Genomic DNA, 19,809 nt, shown 5'->3' with positions numbered 1-19,809 from the left:
TGGATAAAAAGGAGTAGCTATATTTTAAGAAAAATAGGGTGAACAGAATCTTAATATTAACAATTTACCAGAACACTGAATTAGAAAGAAGAAGTGATAGAAAAAAGTAGACATATTAAGAGACATTATGAATGGAGTAAGAGAAAACAACATGTATCTATCAGATTCCAGAATTCGGGTAACAGGAAAAAAAAAGAAAAGATAATTATTAGGAATTTTTGAAAATTGATGAAAATAATCGTTACAAAATAATCACAAGAAAGAAATATATTTGCTCTGTTTTTAAAGATTTTATTCATTTATTTGAGAGAAAGAGGGTGAGAGATAGCATGAGGGGTAGCAGAGGAAGATGGAGAAGAGTCAGACTATCCGCTGAGCAGGGAGAGCTTGATGCAGGGCTCGATCCAAAAACACTGGGACCAAGAAGACCTGAGCCAAAGGCAGATATTTAACAAACTGAGCTGCCCACAAAAAGATTGCTTTTAAGAAGAATCATAGAAAACACTATTTTCCAGTCAATATTTAAATCACAATAATGAGTAAAAAAACAGAAGAAAATGTAATTGCCTAATGAAAGCACTAAAAAGAAAATGTTACCCTTGACTTCCGAATTTTTTTCAAGAAGAGTAAAATGAGGATTTTTCAGTACAATGGAACAACAATGAAAAAATAACCAAGATCTGACTACAAATCTATGCTCACTAAAAGAAGTTGTGCAGAATGTTTTCAATAAAAAGGGAGGAAGTCTGAGAAAGAAGATAGATTCCAGGAAGAATGGAGAATGAGAGAAGTAGTAGGTGGATTTGTAAGCCTAAAATTGCACTAACTTGGGCCATCTTATCTAGCATGTGAGATAAAGCATAGAAAAACAAAAGAAAGATCAGTTCCACAACATCATGTGGGTTGTGGTTGGAAGAAAAGGATCAGAAAAACAATGGTTTGTGCTCTTGACTTCCCAAAGCACTTCCCACCTGCTCCGTGACTGCCTGTTCTGGCCACGCCTACAACCTCAACTCTTCCAATCCCAACTTTGGAGAGGGCTCTTCTCTTCTAAGTTCATTCTTTGGGTATTCTTCTTCAGTCCTAGGTTACTTCTAAAACTCTCATTGAAGTATAAATGCTGTACAATACTCTTCCCATATTTAAAATGTACAGTCTGATTAAGTTGTGGCATAAGTATAAATCTGTGACTCCATCATCATAATCAAGACTGAGAGTATCCAGCCCTCTGAAAAGTTTTCCCAGATACCTGGTGATTTGCTTTGGGTCTTTATAGATTAGTTTGTGTTCTCTAGATTTTTACATAAATTTATCAGGCAGTATATAGCCTATGTTCACTAACTTCTTTCCGTATGATTCTCTGGAGATTAATCCGTAATGTTGCACGCATCAGTTGTGCATTCCCTGTTTATTGCTGCATGGATTCTACCAGCAAATTCCACAGTTCTGCTCTTGGGAATTTGGGTGGTTTCCAGTTTGAGCTACTACAAACAAACCTGCTTGTAGACATTCATGCACAAAGTTTCTGTGTGAACCGTAGGCTTCTCTTCTGTCAGGTAAATCCTTAGGTGTGGAATTGTTGGTCATAGCCAGGTGTATGTTTCACATGTTAAGAAACCACCAAACTGTCTTTTCAAAGTTATATCCCCACAGGAAGTTTATGAGTGTTTCCACTTATATTCCACTCTTCCTATACAAATTTTCTTATTTTTAGCCTTCCTACAATGTGTGAACTGACTTTTCATTGCAGCTTTCATTTGCATTTCATAAATAACTAATGATATTGAGCAGGTTTTCATGCACTTACTTGACATGGTGTAAAGAGTGCAGTGTCTTTGGGGAAAATGTCTTCAAAATCTTTTACCCATCTTAAAGATTTTCATCTAAGATGTTGAATTTTTATTTTTATGTTTTTAAAGATTTCATTTATTTATTTGACAGAGAGACAGAGAACACAAGCAGGCAGAGAGGCAGGCAGAGGGAGAGAGAGAAGCAGGCTCTCTGCTGAGCAAGAAGCCTGATGCGGGGCTCTATCCCAGGACCTTGGGAACATGACCCGAGCCAAAGGCAGATGCTTAACCCACTGAGCCACCCAGGCGACCCTAAATTGTGGAATTTTTAGACATAAAATTGCTTATACTGTTCTCTGATTAATCTTTCAGTATTTGCAAAATTTTAGTGATGTCACTTCTCTCATTCTTGATATTGGTATTTGTGTCTTCTTCCCTTTGCTCTCAATCACTCTGGCCAGAGGTTTATGAACATTATTGAATTTCTCAAATAGATTTTTTTTTTTTTTTTGCTTTGAACTTTCCTTATTGTTTTTTCTCTTTTGTTTTCCATGGACTTTCACTTTATCTTCATTTCTTCCTTCTTTTCATGGTAGCTTAACTCACTTTTGTTTTTCTAATTTAAACCTGGAGGCTGAGGACATTAATCTGAACTCTTTATTCTTTTCCAGTCTAGATGTTTAGTGCAATAAATTTCCCTCCCAATTCTGTATTAGTAGGATCCCCAAACTCTGGTATATTGTTTTCATTTTCATTCATATGAAGCTACTTTCTAATTTCCCTTTGATTTCTTCTTGATCCAGGAGGTTACTTAGAAGTAAGTGCCTTATATAATTTCCAGATATTTGGAAATCTTCTAGATTTCTTTTTAATATTTTTCATTTGATTCCACTGTGGTCAAAGAACATACTTAGAAAGATTAGAGTCCTTTTATTATTGAGACTTACTTGATGGACCAGAAAAATGATGCATCCTAGTCAATGCTCTGAGCTAACTTGACAAGAATATGTATTCTGCGAGATTCAGATAGAGTATTTCATAGAGACAATCAAGTCAAGTCAGTTGATGGTTTTGCTCGTCTACTAATCTCTTTATTTTCTGACTACTTGTTGCATTAATTATTAATAGATGTGTTGTGAAATATTCAACCATATTATGAATTTGTCTATTTTTCCTTCAGATTCTATAAGTTGTTGTTTTATGAATTGATAGCCCTGGTATTAGGGTCATAAATATTTAGGTAGCTATGTCTCCTTGATTTGTTGGTCCCTTATCATATGACATGAATTTTTTTTTTAATCTTTCATAATATATTTTGCTCTTAAATTTTTTCGATAATTGAAAAGCTTTTCCATCTTTCATTGACATTAGCATTATTTATCTTTTCCATCCCTTTACCTCTAATCTATTATTTGTATCTTCATATGTAAAATACATAATTTTCTGTTTCCAGAGTATAGTTAGGTTGGGTGGCTTTTTTTGTTTGTTTTTGTTTTGCTTTGTTTTGTTTGTATATCCTATTTGGCCTTTTAACTTAACTGCTTAGAGCATTTCCATGTAATGTGATTATTGATAAGTTGGAATGTTAAGTCTATCATCTTGTAATCAATTTCTATTAATTCTATTTGTTCTTTTTTTTCCTTCTCTTCCCTTGAATCAATTGGGCATTCTTATGATACCACTTTACGTATAATATAATAGCATTACAATAATATCCTTCCATTTCTCTACTCCCAAACTTTATGTAACGTTGCCATACCTTTTAGTTCTACAAAAGTTATTAAGACCAGGTATATTGTTATTATTTTGGAAACCAGCTCTGTTATCTTGAGCAAGCTATTTAATCTCTAGAAAAATCCTTTTTTTGCCCCCTTTGAGGAATAAGGGCAATAATTTCCATGAAAAATTTTTTTAATAATTAAGATAATGTACTTGAAATACTTAATACAGTGATTAACATATAAGAATTTAAAAATGTGGGGGTGCCTGGGTGGCTCAGTGGGTTAAAGCCTCTGCCTTCGGCTCAGGTCATGATCCCAGGGTTCTGGGATCGAGCCCCGCATCGGGCTTTCTGCTCTGCGGACAGCCTGCTTCCTCCTCTCTCTCTCTGCCTGCCTCTCTGCCTACTTGTGATCTCTGTCTGTCAAATAAATAAATAAAATCTTAAAAAAAAAGAATTTAAAAATGCTTATAAATATTGTGATTAGTTTACTTTGTGAGTTGTTCTAGATGAGATGCTATAAAACACTGATTTTCTGAAGTCATATGAGTACACACACATATATGGATTTTCTGTTCAAGAAAGTAGGCCACCTGCATTGGTCATACAGTGGTGAGCATAGCTGCCTTCCAAGAAGGGAGGCCACCTGAATTTCAGAGCACATGATTCTGAGTCTCTGTACCTTGCAGCACTGCAACCACACAAAGGAAATTGCCTGGTAGTAATGAGAATAGAGCTGTACCTACTTTGTTGGTTATCCTCTCCAATTTTTTTTCACCAAAACCTATGAGTCCTTTTCCAATCTACGAATAAGAGTGGCTGTTTATTTTAATTTTTAATTTATTTTGCTACTTTTTTTTCTTCTTAAAAATCCAACCCTTCATCGCAGCAGTGAGAGTTAATTACTATTGGGTCCAGGAGAAAGGTGGTGTGACAGGTCATTGACTTGTTCATTGTTATTCATCTCGTGTTTCTTTTGTTAATCACTTTTGCTGGGACTCTGGAAATTTCTCTCTCTGATTTTCTTTTACCTTCTCCACTGTAGAAGTAGAGATTTCTCTAAAACAAACCAATGTTCTCACAGGGTTACAAATTTGCCCTCTTGCTTTTCCAAGGAAGAAATTAGCCAGAACTGGCAGAAGTTCTTTAACTACTCTGGATCTGAATAACAATAGTGACCTCTAGAGACATAGTGACCAGAGCGTGGCTAATGCAAAAGTGGAAAGTAAATTTAAAGCCTGAAAATTCCCAAGAGGCTAGGCAATATAAGCTTGGACAATTGATTAGTGTTCTTTGCTGAGGATCTTTTAAGAACTACTTCTGGGAACACAATGTCTGTAATATTCAAAATCAAAAAATTCTTATAATCTCTTCTCAGTTTGTATTTGACTCTTGGAGAGCAAATGACTTGCAAGCATAAACTTGAAAGACCTGACTTCTAGGGCATAGATATGTAGGATGCTTTAGCAGACAATCCAAAATGCTCTTGTTTACTTCTAATTATGATCAGGGGTCAGGGAATTATATACGCATTTAAAATCCTAGATCACTTTGTTGTGAAGTAGACACATTTCTTTGAATCAAGATAGTTTGCAGTGATATTTATATTTTCACCCACTTTGGTGGGATAGGACCTTCCTTCCTGCAAATTCAAGGAAAGAGATAATAATAGATATTTTTAGAGAATTTACTGAGATTTGTTTGAATCAGTGCTTTGTAGTCTCACATTTGGAGATGTAAATGCCAGTGAAGAGTTAGCAAACTATGTAACTAAAGGGGGCATATGTGTGACCAAGACATTTTCCTGACTAACTGAAACCTGCAGACCATCCACAACTGATGCTCAGGTAATCACACTTATAACCTATTTTAGGCTCATCAGATCTATTTAACACTTATTCTGTTATCTTAAGGATTATACTTTCTGGTGTGGTGTATTAAAATTTAAGCAAGAGTATAAAAAAGCAATATTTAGTTTATATTGTATATTACAAACAGAATTTGTGTTTTTGAAAAATACATGTAAAAATAATAAAATCTTTAGGCTGCCAGTGAATTTCCAGTCTCTAATCTTTGAAGAAAATCCTATCCTAGAAATTAGCGTCTCTTCAAATTTTTTACATTCACCTGAATCAGGTAAAGTAAGTTTGTAGTAAGGCACATGTTGAGTACATCAATAGAAATATATGTATTTAGTATGTACTTACCCTGGTTGACCTAGAAGAATGAGGTTTTACAAAGCTGGTGGTAACTCATAAGGAGAGGACAAGACTGTTAGGGAGACTTCAAAATTACAAATTGGCTTTTTTATTTAATTTTGGTAGCATGGAAAAAGACTATTTTCATAAAATTAAGTGTTAAGGGGAACCTGGGTGGCTCAATGGGTTAAAGCCTGCTTTTGGCTCAGGTGTTGATCCCAGGGTCCTAGGATCCAGTCCTGCATCTGGCTCTCTGCTCAATAGGCAGCCTGCTTCCCCCTCTCTCTCTGCCTGTCTCTCTGCCTACTTGTGATCTCTGTCTGTCCAATAAATAAATAAAATCTTTAAAAAAAATAAAAATAAAATTAATTTTAAGAAACTCCCCTAGGTAGCCAATGATTTCGCCAGTTCAATTTTATCTTGCCACCAAAACCTTATCCATTTGACCTTTGCTTCTGTTGTCCTCCCAAAATCTCTGTTGCAGTTTTGTGTTTGTTTATTTCAAGAGATTTGATTCAGGATGTATGTCTGCTTGGAGGACAATTTACTTCTTAATCTTGACATTCAAAGAGAGAGATTGTACATCTTAAGGTAAAAATATATAATTGTTACATAGTCTCAATTTCCCCTGGCCATTTTGTTTCAGAAACTCCTAATTGCTCCTTGGGTGTTGGGTCTAGATCAGAGTTTATAGAGGTTGAAGCTCGAGATGAGAAAGTTTCAGTGTCTTGTACTGGTGAGAACTGCTTGTGTGAATGGAGATATCCAAAGCAGTCTTCCTTATTCGGGATAAAATTTCATTATAAATGGTAACAGAATGTAAACTGTAGAAAACTTTGGGAATAAGGTGTGACAATTATCTAAATTCATGCTTGATGATTATCTCCTCTAATCTGCTTAGATTTGGATGTCAGCTTCTAAATAAATCTTAAATATTAAGATTGAAACCCAAAAGTCATCCCACTTCAGTTCACGTTATTTCACTTGATAGCAAACAGCTGAATGTTGACAGCCTCCAAGTGACTAACAGCCTTAGAAATTTAGTGGTAGTGACGAAGTTCTAGAATCTAGGTGAGGTTCAGTGGGACAAGGTCAGGAGCTGAAGGCTAAGAAGGAATTCTTAAAATGTCTCTGATGCAAAAAGGTGGTTTATTAAAGCACAGGGACAGGACCCATGGGCAGGAAGAGATGCTGCCCTGGGTTGTGAGGGATGGCAAATTATGTACCATAGGGTTGGGGGAATTAAGGGCAAAGGAGGTTTCAATAGAACTTTCATATACTAAAGAGGATCTACAAGGTACCTGATACCTGAGGTCTTGCCAGCAACAAGGTTGTCTTTTCCTTTTAGCAAGCCATTAACATTAAGATAGTTGGGACTTTCCTAAAGAATGTCACATTGGTCCCACCCAGGAGTGGGGGTAAGGGGGATATTGCCAGGTGTCAGCCTTTTGCTTTGTCCTCCTCCAGACTTCTGCTCCCTCATCAGTTACAAACAATGCTTGAATAATAGTGGGCTGTCCTCTACCTTACTTTTTCTTCCCCATTATTTCTAATTCTATCTGCATTGCTTTAGTGATGTTACAAATGATGTTCTTCATTTTTATGTTTAACTCATTGAAGATTAAAAAAAAAAAAGTCATGTATTTCCCTTGCTTAAATTTCTTTCTCAGGAAGTTGGTCACATTGGTGTTCTACTAGTGCCTCTCAGAGTGATGACACTTCCATGAGTACACAGATTGGAATAGTAACAGCTGTATGGGGGAATCTTAAAGCCTGATGCTGTGAAGGGATTTCAAAGCAGAGACATGTGACACCACCACACACTTATCCATAGAACTATTGTGGTATATTTTACAGTGATGTGGGAGTCTGGCATCTCTCAAGAGATGACAATTATGGTAATTCCTCCTTTGCTATCTTCTCTGATGCATGCCCCTTTCCTGCAGAAAGCCACACTGAAAGAATAAGAATTAGGACATATAAATATTTCAGTTTATTGGCTCTTTAATATGGGATAGTCATTTAGATTCTCTTAATCTGTTACTTCTACACTGAAAAGACTATGGTGGGAGTAGATGTGTATTTTCATATTTAAATCATTCTCATAATTAGACTTAATATTTGATAAATATTTTCAAATTTATCTGTTTCAGTTTTTATGCATAATTATTTAAAGGAATGCAATATTATAGATTCATAAATTAGTTATTATTTGCAACTGTAATGGTGACAATATACATGAAGATATAAGAAAACCATTAAGTTATTGGACAACTATAACTTGTATACAATTTTAAGGGTACAAGTTGATGCTTTCATGTTAAAAAGGGAGACTAGGGGCACCTGGGTGGCTCCGTGGGTTAAAGCCTCTGCCTTCAGCTCAGGTCATGATCCCAGAGTCCTTGGATGGAGCCCTGCATTGGGCTCTCTGCTCAGCAGGGAGCCTGCTTCCTCCTCTCTCTGCCTGCCTCTCTACCTAATTGTGATCTCTGTCTGTCAAATAAATAAAATCTTAAAAAAAAAAAAAAAGGGAGACTAGTGGGGCTCCTGGGTGACTCAGCTGTTAAGTGCCTGTCTTCCACTCACTTCATGATGAAGTCCTGGGATTGAGCCCCACATCAGACGCTCTGCTTGGCGGGTAATCTACTTCTCCCTCTCCCCCTCCATACTTGTGTTCCCTCTCTCACTGTGTCTCTGTCTAATAAATAATAAAATCTTAAAAAAAAGAGAGAGAGAGATAGACTAGAATGTCTTCAGTTTCCGTTGAAGTCTTTTTCTTTCTTTATTTACATTATTAAGTTTAATGACTATGGAGTTTACCTTCAAACATTCTTTTACACTAAAATTTAAGTTAAAAATACACATATTTTTCAAAATTTCACTGACAAAAGAAATCAACTTTTTGTTGTATTTTCAACTATTTTGTCTTATAACATAGCTAGCAAGATAGGTTTCTCAAGCTCAATCTATAATCTACACCTCACACCCATTATAGTTCAAAGAATTTTGTTTGCAATCCTAATCATTCAACTCACAATTTAAGCAGATGTATTTTTGAGTCTCTTTTTTTAAAATGCAATCCACCATCCTGATCCTCTGCCTCTAAGCAATTTAGGAGGAAGTTCCATATCCTGTGGGAAAAAGGAACTTTACCTACAACAAAGCCAGCTGTGAATAAAGAACACAATGGAAAATGATATGTAAAATAAAGTTCCTGCATTAAATTAATGTCCCTACTATCTAAAAGTTATAAAGAACAGTGGTACAATTTCTTGTTAGAATATAGTAATTTTTAAATCATTATATTTTCAAAATTTAATCGAAAGTATTTTCAGTATTTCAAAATAAGAGAATATTTGAAAAATTTAAAAAATTATTGCAAAATCAGTTTTGATTCCTAAAGGGAAAAAATGTAATAATATTGACTTATAAATTAGCCATTTTGATTTGTTGAATTAGGTTTATATTTTGTTAGCAGATCTTATATGATTGTATTTATATTGTCAATGTTTTCATCCAAATATTTTTTTTTCTTTTTCAGATACTCAGTTATTTGTGCATAACACACAATTTATGGAAATTCAGAGAAACATCTCAGAATTCATCCTTTTGGGACTATCCTATAACCAGAACATACAAAAATTTTGCTTTGTTTTCTTCTTATTTTGTTATGTTTCTGTCTTGGTGGGAAATCTCCTAATTCTTGTCTCTGTTCGATGCAGTGACCTTTTTTACCAACCGATGTACTATTTCCTCAGCCATTTATCCTTCATGGACATTTGCTACACCTCCTGTGTGACACCCAAACTAATTGGTGACCTGCTACTGGCTAGAAAAACCATCTCTTATGATAACTGCATGTTACAGGTCTTTGTCTTGCACTTCCTGGGAATGATTGAAATCCTCATTCTTACAGTCATGGCCTTTGATCGCTATGCTGCCATCTGCAAACCTCTCCACTACCTGCTTATCATGAACAGGACAAGGTGCCATCTCCTAGTCTTGGCTGCGTGGGCTGGTGGGGCTCTCCATTCTTTTCCTCAATTATTGATGGCAATCCAATTGCCCTTCTGTGGCCCCAATGAAATCAATCACTACTATTGTGATATCTTCCCTCTGCTGAAAGTTGCCTGCACTGACACCTACATCACTGGGGTCCTTGTGGTTGCCAATTCAGGAACGGTCACTTTAGTTACCTTTGTTCTCTTGTTTGGGTCTTATGTTGTTATATTACTCAGTTTAAGAAATCGTTCAACTGAAGGAAGATGCAAAGCTCTCTCTACCTGTGGGTCTCATATCACTGTGGTGATCCTATTTTTTGGACCACTAATCTTCGCTTACCTTCGACCTCCTACCACTTTCCCTGAGGACAAAATATTTGCACTATTTTACACCATCATTGCGCCTATGTTCAATCCCCTAATCTACACTCTGAGAAATACAGAGATGAAAAAAGCTATGAGAAGGGTTTGGTGTCAAAGGATCGGAAGAAAAACACAATTGACTTGTCCTACTCAATCATTGCTAAAAACTTCAGGCAGGAGCAAAAAATGAACTTGAAGTCAGAGAGCTCTGATCATTCAGATCATTGAAACCAAACCTTTCACTTAATAAACGTTGGAGATGATAAGCTGAGGAGTTATGAGTAAGGTGACAATTTTACTAGTGGAACTGGGATTGGGTAGCAACATAAGCATATTAAAAATATTCTAGGCTAAAGGAATGATGGTGGCCATGTCACATACAGTAAGCATTTCTGAAGCTGTGAAGCTGCTTGTGAAACTTTAATATTTATTTGCATATGAAATTTATACATGAAGATTTGACAACATTTTGGCATTGTGTAGACAGGGAGATTAAAAATGGTTTTCAGAAATTAAGAAAGAACATTTTTTGTTATTGAATTCATTTTCTGTAGGAAATTCATCTAAATCTTATGTGAAATAAATTATGTGATGATGAAATCCATGCAGATCATTTGGTTCTAAACCAAAGAAAAAGCAAAGAAAAAGAGGTGCTCATACCTGCCCTGTGGGAGCTGCTGCACCCCCTCCAACCCCATCTCCCTTAGTGTGTCATAGATAAGGACAAAGGGACAGGGGGAAATTTTCATTTCTGTTGTCATGTTTATTACATCACAGATACAATGTGGAAAGACAAGATGAGAAAAGTAGTAGAGCATATCCGCTTCCAGCAGAGCTGGGTTAGTTGAGCGACCTCAAAACTGCATTTGGGAGAAACTGCACATATCAGCTTGCCTTGACATGTGGACCTGAGAAATGCATTCCATTTCCATCCAGATGGACAAAGAATAAGGTCAGCTGAACTTTTCGAGATAGAAATTTTCCTTCAGCATTATTCTTGTATATATATATATTTTTTTTCACCTTAAAGTGAGAAATGAAGTAATAAAAGAAAACACAAGTTTTTTTAATATTAAAAGATATACTACCATCATCCATGAATAGAACATATTGCCTGTAGTTATTTTGGAGAACAATTTCCCAGGAAAACCAGAAAACAATGTATAAAAATATTTTTTATCATCAGTAGAATGCAAATAATTAAGATCTTTATGAAAAAGAATTGACATTCATAAGAAGATCGGTAATGGTGTAATACTATCAAGGGGAGTTATTTCTAAAACATGAAGAATATTTAAAAACAAAATGCAATAGAATTAAAAAAAATTCAACAGCAACATAAAATGAAGGGGAAAGTGGAGCACTTGGGTGGTACAGTGGGTTAAGCATCCAACTCTTGATTTTGGTTCAGGTCATCATCTCAGGGGCATGAAATCAACCCTGCTTTCAGGCTCCACACTCTGCATGGAATCTGCTTGAAACTCTCTCTCCCTTCCCTCTGTCCCTCCCACTTGTGCTCTCTTTCTCTCTACAGTAAGTCAATAAATCTTTTAACAAAAAATGAAGAGACACGTAATGGAGAGAAAATGATAAGAAATTCAAATTGTAGCACATTTTTTTGCAGGAAGAATCATATAAATTACAAAGTAGACAAATTATGAAGATAAACATGAATATTGTGGTGGCTTAAACTACATCCCTAGTATCACATAGTAAAAGATAGAGTAGGAATATCTACAGATTTTGAGAGAAAAAGAATGTGAGTGCTAAGTCTTAGTCTTAGTCCTATTGCCTTTCATTAATGCAAAAAATAAAAAAAGATACTTTCATATCAGCCTAATATTTACTATCCACAAGTTCTCTTTGAGCAAATGTTTTACTTTATTTAAAAAAAATCATAACACCATAAGTGATTAATCTGTATAAAAAACTGAAAGAAAAGTCAGAATATAAATAATTGGTATATTTTGTCCTCATCCTCAAAAGCCACCTTAATAGCACTTAGGGAGAAGAATGAGCATCAAACCAGAAGTCCTACACTTTGATTTGCATGTCAGTCTACCATTTTTTAATGCCCTGCCTCTTGGTCAAATCAGCAAACAACTAGCATCTTGTATTCTTCATTTACAATATAACACTGATAAGTAAAGTTATTAGTGCCAATTAAATATGAAATGATAAATTGAAATTGCATTTGAGAAATTGATTAGTGGCTAGGACACGTGGGATAGCTATTACTTAAGACATTAATCATCTGCAACAGAAGTCCTGTGACTATTTCCATATTCTTTTCTCAATGGTGCTGTCTTCATGATGCTCTCTTCTCGACCATTTTCTTGAAGAAAGGGACCCACAGAGAAGATACTATGTTATTTAGAGAAACAAAATTTGTAATAAATTCTCCCAAACTGCTAAAATTGAGGTTTAACTATACAAGATAGGCAGCTAGCAAATGCACATTTAATTACCTTTGGAGTTGCCCAGATTCTATCCAAACTTAACGTATCCAAAACATATTGTGTGAATAAACCCAGTTAGACTTTTACAATACATCACAGCAGCCTTTATCAAGAGCATAGTCTTCTTTCAACAACTTTCTTCCTGCTGTGCTTTATGAGTGAATATTAACTCATTCATCACTTCTAAGTCATAGCCCATTTATGGTACATTGACCTCTTCAGTGCTACCATAACTATTAAGACTTTTGTAATGACACCTCCACGTTGGAGGACAGTTGAGTCTATGGGAGCAAATGCTCTTCCTTGGTGGGGAAGTAAAGCTAGAAAGATTCAGGGGTAGGGGCTGTAGAGCAGAGCCTGAAGATGACGACATGGTTTGGAGAGGACTGTGAGGACTGGGCATCCATAGAAGTTCTGGGCTAAGAATAGAATATTGGTGGAAACATGACATAGACTGGGGAAGGTTTCTTTGAGTAAAGTGTTAGAATTCTTCCAGTTAGGAGAAGAGTCAGTTCTGAGGATGTAACCACAATATGGTGATGACAGTTAATAATACAGTTTTGTCTGCTTCAAAGCTGCTGAGAGTGGAGCATTCTTGCCACACATACAAATAGTAGTGAACTATATAAAGTAATGGTAATAATGTATTCGTAATAATTCCACAATGTGTATGCATATAAAATCTTCACACTGTCTACCTCACACACAATATATTTGTCAATGATTCCTCAATAAGGTTAAAAAAATACCAAAAACAAACAAACAAACAAAGACAAAAACCAGATCTCTTGAGGAGAGTGGCAATAGACTGCACCAAAATGAAACACCTAGACTTGTTTTCAAGTTATTTCTTTGAAGGGAAATCCAACCTCACACTCTACTCTGGGTCGCTTCAATGCCTTGAATATGATTTTAAGGTTGTATTGCTATGTATTCTTTTCATATTTAACTTATGGAATAGAATATGTAAAGACACTTAGATAGAGAGAGAGATGAGGGCTGGGGTTGGGGTTGAGAACTGGGCAGGCATACCCCTGTAATCTCCATATGAATCAAAAAGTAGAACACTGTCACCATGTCCAGGGTCAACCATCCTGTCCTCACCACTCTCCTTCCCCAGAACTATTTTCTTGACACTGAAATGCAATCTCCTCCTTGTCTAGTGACCTTAGTCAGTCAAGTACTTATTTATTTATTTTTTTAAAAGATTTTATTCATTTATTTGACAGAGAGAGATCACAAGTAGACAGAGAGGCAGGCAGAGAGAGAGAGAGGGAAGCAGGCTCGCTGCTGAGCAGAGAGCCCGATGCGGGACTCGATCCCAGGACCCTGAGATCATGACCTGAGCCGAAGGCAGCGGCTTAACCCACTGAGTCACCCAGGCGCCCAGTCAAGTATTTATCTTAGCTGTTAGAGTTTTCTTGTGGGTCAAAAAAAATCATAGTGAGTCTTTGTGAAGATTAAACAGGAGTACTTAGTGTATGACACCTTGTAAACCCTCATTTTAAAGATTTTCAAATGCAAATTTTGTTCAAATGCAAATTTTCTTTTTCACATAACTTTTATAAAATGTTCCAAATCAGGGGCACTTCAGTGCTTTAGTCCCTTAAGCATCCAACTCTTGATTTCTACTCAGCTCATGATCTCAGGGTCCTGGAATCAAGCCCTGGATCAGTGGGGAGCCTGCTTGAGGTTTCTCTCCCTCTCCCTCTGCCCTTTTTCCTGCTCCTGCCCTTTCTCAGTCTGTCTCTAAAAATAAATCTATATTTTTCTGTAAACCAAAAATAATACAAAATAATACCAAGCTTTATTAGTTCATAATTTTCCCAGAAATTTCCCTATATACTTCGAAGTACTCTATAACTCTGTCATTCTCTTAGAGAGTATAATAAAGGCAGTTTTTTTTTTTTAAAGATTTTATTTATTTATTTGACAGAAAGAGATCACAAGTAGACAGAGAGGCAGGCAGAGAGAGAGAGAGGGAAGCAGGCTCGCCGCTGAGCAGAGAGCCCGATGCGGGACTTGATCCCAGGACCCTGAGATCATGACCTGAGCCGAAGGCAGCGGCTTAACCCACTGAGCCACCCAGGCGCCCATAAAGGCAGTTTTTGAGGAGAGATGAAGATCATTAGCTACCATGAGGGCCAAGGCTGTCTAAACTTCTGTCAGTTTATGGAGATCAGAGAAAGCATTAGGCACTCAAGTTTGTTTTCATCACAGAATTCCTTAAGTGCAGGAGAATATGGTCCCTGGGGCCTAGGAGGAATTTCTAATGACAAATTCCTAAATGGCATGCAACATTAATTGTGGCTTGCACAGTGCTTATAATCCGGATCCAATCCTAGCTGCTCTTTGTCCACTTAGATCTAAAGGAAATCAACCTGGTGAACTTCTATTTGGGAAGGTAAATCCAAACTTCCTGGAAAGAATAGTGCTCTAGGATAAGAGAAACATAATTTATAATGCACTCTCTATGAAGTATTAATTAATCATGTGAGCTTGGCCATCTCTAGGGGTAATTTTAATGATGAAAATATAGATTGTGATTTGTTCTCTTTGGATATAAAATTATTCCATTTGACTTCCAACTGTCGCTCTGAATATATGACTCATTCTGGGAATGTTGGTTGAGTGATGTCAGTTGTCTCTAAAATAATACCAGTTTTCTTTCTGTGAATGGCTGATGAGTTGCACTGAGTGAAATGTGAATTCAGGAAGCTGACATGATATGCTCTGACAGTAGGTGAATGACCAGAATTTCAGTGAAGAAAGGGGGAACACTGGAAGGAAGAATTAGGAATGGATCCACAAAAAGTGAAAGAACATGAGGTGAATTATTTCTCTTCCCTTCCAATTATCCTGCCTGACTGTGCGAGTTCCGCCAAGTATATTTTTGCCTCCACTGTACAGCTAGCTGACTGACTTTCAGTGAAAGTTGAATACAGGCATCTTCTCTGAATTGTATAGACTAGCTTGTTTTTAGGTTGAGGCGGTGGTAAATTCACAGTGCTGCCCATTGAAAGTGCCATATGACGTTCTAAAGAGATAGGCAGACAGCAAATGGGAAGTGATGCTTAGGTGGATAACAAATTTCAAATTAAAAAAGAAATAGAAGTTTTTGGGGGGAAAGCTGAAAAAGCATTGATTAAGAAAAAGTGATTCACAGGTTGCTAGGAAATCGATAAAGCCCAAATTGAAAGGACAAATAAACTCCTTGGACTAACCCTATCATGAGTATTGATAACCCCTTCCTCAAAACAAACAAACAAACAAACAACCAAACAAACAAACAAAGAAGCTCCAAGAATTCAAGAATTAAGTTAACCTTAGACCTTATGCAGGTCTCCAAAAAAATCAAATGAAAATCTCAAAACTTGAGTCTCTGTTTATCTTATTTCTGTTTATCTTATCTCTGTTTATTTTATTGCCTGCCCTTGTTTCTGGGAATAAGATTTAGGACAATAATTTCAATTATGGAGTATTTTATTTACAGACCACTTGAAATCATTGAAGCTATTTCTTTTAATTATTTACACTTGAAATCATTGAAGCTCTTTCTTTTAATTATTTACAAACATTTGCTGACTATTGGTTAAATAATCAGTAACCTGTTTTTGACAAGATATAGAACAAAGATAAAATAATTAGAAATATTTATCAAGTCCCTACAATGTACTGGGCAACTTCTATACTTTATCCCAAACAGTCTCAGGAGATAGATGTACCCACCAACCATGTACTTATCCATTGCCAGTATGATGATCTGAGAAAAAAAAAAAAGTACATGACAAAGAATATACAAATTGGGGATACCTGGTGAGAACTGAGAGCTAAATTTGTGCAAACAGGCTTAGTGTTTCAAGATGGAAAATAAGACTTTCTTTCTGTCCTTTGGGAATTTAGGGTCACAAAACTTAAGACTATTTTGGGTTTAGTTTGGCATAAGTTAAAAAATGGAAATATTGGGATCCGTGAGGCACTCTTTTAAGTTATTAGAGTATCCAATATTTATTGAGTATACACTAAGTATCAGTTAGTATGGGAAGTACATAACATTTTGCTAAGTATATTACTAAGTGAGACATGTTTCAGATTGTCAGACTACTAATTATGTCTATGGGTTTGGGCTAATTACTTATTTTCTCTATAACTCGGTTTCATTTTCTTAAATGAGCTTATTAGAAATATTTACTTCTCAGAAGTATTGGGAGAATTTAAAAAGTTTATGTTATAGTTATATATACAAATTATTAAACCTACTGATATTGTAGTAAAGTAATGAATGAGGCCATATGATCATTCATGGCAAACCCAAAATTTATTATGTTCATTATGATCAAGGTTTTTCAAAACTTTGACAATAGCAGAGATCCCAAAGTTTAAGCAAAATCTTAACGGAAACATATACATTTTCAAGACTAGATTGATCCTTTTTAAGAAGGGGCCTCTAGAACAAGTGAGCACAAGTTCCTACAGTGAGGGAGGAACTACAGCAGGGAGTAAATGATGACCTCTTTCTTCTAACCACTGCTCTTACAGAGGGACTATTTGTGGCTGGAGAAGCATATCCAAGGACATGACAAGATTCAGTGCATTGTATTCTCTAAGAATAAATTGCATTCTCTAACTTAACAGAGATTTTTATTCTCTATTCTTACTCTTTGTAATTGGGCTACATATGCAGGTGAGAGGAACAGATTGAGATTGCAGTTTTGTTTGAATATTTTCTGCATTTTATAGACAAAGATAGTTTGTTGGAATTTATTATCTCATTTTGTCATCTGCATTTCAAGATTAGAATGGCTGAAATGGTTTAAGGATCACGATTTTGGAAGTTATCTGGTTTTGCATGAAATAATTAGGTAATTGAAGGAAAAGGGTCTGTAACATTAAATTTCTTCTGTCCCAGGTATGGACTCAGGCTCTAGATTCAGAATGATGGGCTTTACCTACATATTCTGACAACTAATTTGTAAAGTGGATTAATTTCAGGTTGTAGTGAAATTTTGTTTAATTTTGAGGAAGGGGAAAAAGAAAAACAATTCAGGTGGTTGTTTATTTCTATGCACATGATTAACATAATGGTTTTCTTTATGTCCCTCCAAAGGAACAAGCAATTACTTTAAAAAATGACCAAACAAGTGTTTTAAATATTATTTTTAAAAGAGGGTGTGCTTATTTATAGGTAAGAAGAAGTTTTCATGGCTTAATTGGAGGCATGAAAACTAACTTTTCAATGATTCTTGCTAAGCTAATTCTAAATCTTAAAATTGTACCAAAGAAATAAATTCATTTGTTTTAAGGCCCCATTACAAAGGAATTTTATATTTGGTGTGTGATACAGTTAACTTAACCTCTAAAAGAAAGTGATGAGGGGAAAATTTAAAAATTAATTGATGAGAAACTGTAGCAACGAGATTAGGGCAGAAGATGTATCACAACTTCTAAAGGAAGATGGTAAATATTAATGATGCCTTTTGGGGTCAAAATTTATAGAAAAACAATTGGATCATGGGTTACCCATTTAATGCTATTTTTTCATTAGCACTGAGAGTCTAAGTTACCAGAATCTATGCTCAACCACAACTAAATTGCCTGTCTCTTCACATATCAAATCCTGTAGGTTTAATATAACTGGTGAATGATGAAGAGATTGAAGCTATCTTCATTTATTCTATGTATTTTCTATATGCTTTTTAATTATTTTTTTTGTTTTAAGATTTTCTTTTCTTTTCTTTTCTTTTTTTTTAAGATATTCTTTAAGTAATCTCTATACCCTACATGGGGCTCAAACTCACAAATCAAGATTAAGAGTTTCACGCTCCAGTAAGCCAGCCAGGTGTCCCTGTATTTTCTACATACTTTTAATTAAAATCCCTTCTATTTATAACTAGGAGATTAGGTTAGTGCCGATCTCAAAGTTACCTTCCAACTCAAAATAATTTTATGGCATTAAAATTTTATTTTCTACATGGAGTCATATTTACTAGACTTCATTATCAACAGCCTTACTGATTTGGTAACACTAGCACTTACATTCTTACGGTTAATAAAGCAAGGATCATTTCGTGATTTTTTTGAGTTTCTCAAACATTTTGTGGCAAAGTTCAATCAGATTTTTTTTATTTTACAAACAAGAAGATTTATTTATTTTTTTTAAAGCTTTTATTTATTTTTTTGACAGATAGAGATCACAAGTAGGCAAGAGGCAGGCAGAGAGAGAGGAGGAAGCAGGCTCCCTGCTGAGCAGAAAGCCCAGTTGGATCTCAGGACCCTGGGATCATGACCAGAGCTGAAGGCAGAGGTTTTAATCCACTGAGCCACCCAGGTGCCCCAAAAAGTTGATGTAAATTTAAAAAAAAATGGTATCCAAAGTCACACACTGGTATAATTAGTAATAGAGGCTTGGTCCCAAATGTTTGTCTCCATATAAACATTTTCCTATACATTTTTTCTTTGAATTATGAAGTGTCAATATTCTTTAAGGGTTTGGTAAAAGATATGCTTTGTCTGAATATCGAAAAGAAATTCATACTATAATTCAGACTGATGGGAAGAAATTGACTTGCGAATTATGGTACACTGAGTCAGAGAAAAACCAGAAAGGTAAACTGCCTTCAGTTCTTCCTTTTAGTTTTATTTTTTGTGAGGATTTTATTTATTCAACAGAGAGAGAGAACACAAGTAGACTGAGAGACAGGCAGAGGTGGAGAGAGAAGCAGGCTCCCTACTGAGCAGAGAGCCCAACAGGGGATAAGATCCCAGGACCCTGAGACCATGACCTGAGCTGAAGGCAGAGGCTTAGGCCACTGAGCCACCCAGGCGCCTCATCATTTTAGTTTTACCTCTCTCTTTATTCTGTGGTTCATTTAAGTATAGGATTTGTATTGATATCCTATATAAAAATAAACATTTGATACAAAAGATCAGCATCCTACTGTCCTAAATCACTAAGTAAAGAGTTATTAACAAGCAATCAAAGAGTTATTCAAACCAACTCAGAAGCCTCCTGCAGATATTTTTTAATCTTCCATTTTGTAAACATATTTGTATAATATAAATGTTCAGTTTCATTTTTTACCTCAACCTGAAACTATTTTGGGGAAGCATGTAAGTCCACGAGTGACCATTGTCAAGCTTAACATTTGCTTCAATATCATTTAACAGCAACTTTAATGACTTAAACCTGCCTCTTTAACAAATGTGTGTTTGGGGATGCCTGGGTGGCTCAGTGGGTTAAAGCCTCTGCCTTCTGCTCAGGTCATAATCCCAGGGTCC

The 19,809-nt window shown here is 35.7% G+C and overlaps 1 protein-coding gene across 1 annotated transcript; it reads left to right on the top strand.

Moving 5' to 3' along the window:
- The first annotated feature begins 9,281 nt into the window (after positions 1-9,281).
- Positions 9,282-10,212, top strand: LOC123949845 (olfactory receptor 4P4-like). Its single transcript, XM_046017510.1, is given in 2 exon segments — positions 9,282-10,189; positions 10,191-10,212. Coding segments are annotated over 2 exon segments (930 nt in total).
- The last annotated feature ends 9,597 nt before the right edge of the window (positions 10,213-19,809 follow it).

This window comes from Meles meles, chromosome 8, assembly GCF_922984935.1.
Source record: "Meles meles chromosome 8, mMelMel3.1 paternal haplotype, whole genome shotgun sequence".
NCBI lineage: Eukaryota > Metazoa > Chordata > Mammalia > Carnivora > Mustelidae > Meles > Meles meles.
Note: the sequence above shows the minus strand (reverse complement) of the source record. Positions and strands in the feature narration are given on the sequence as shown.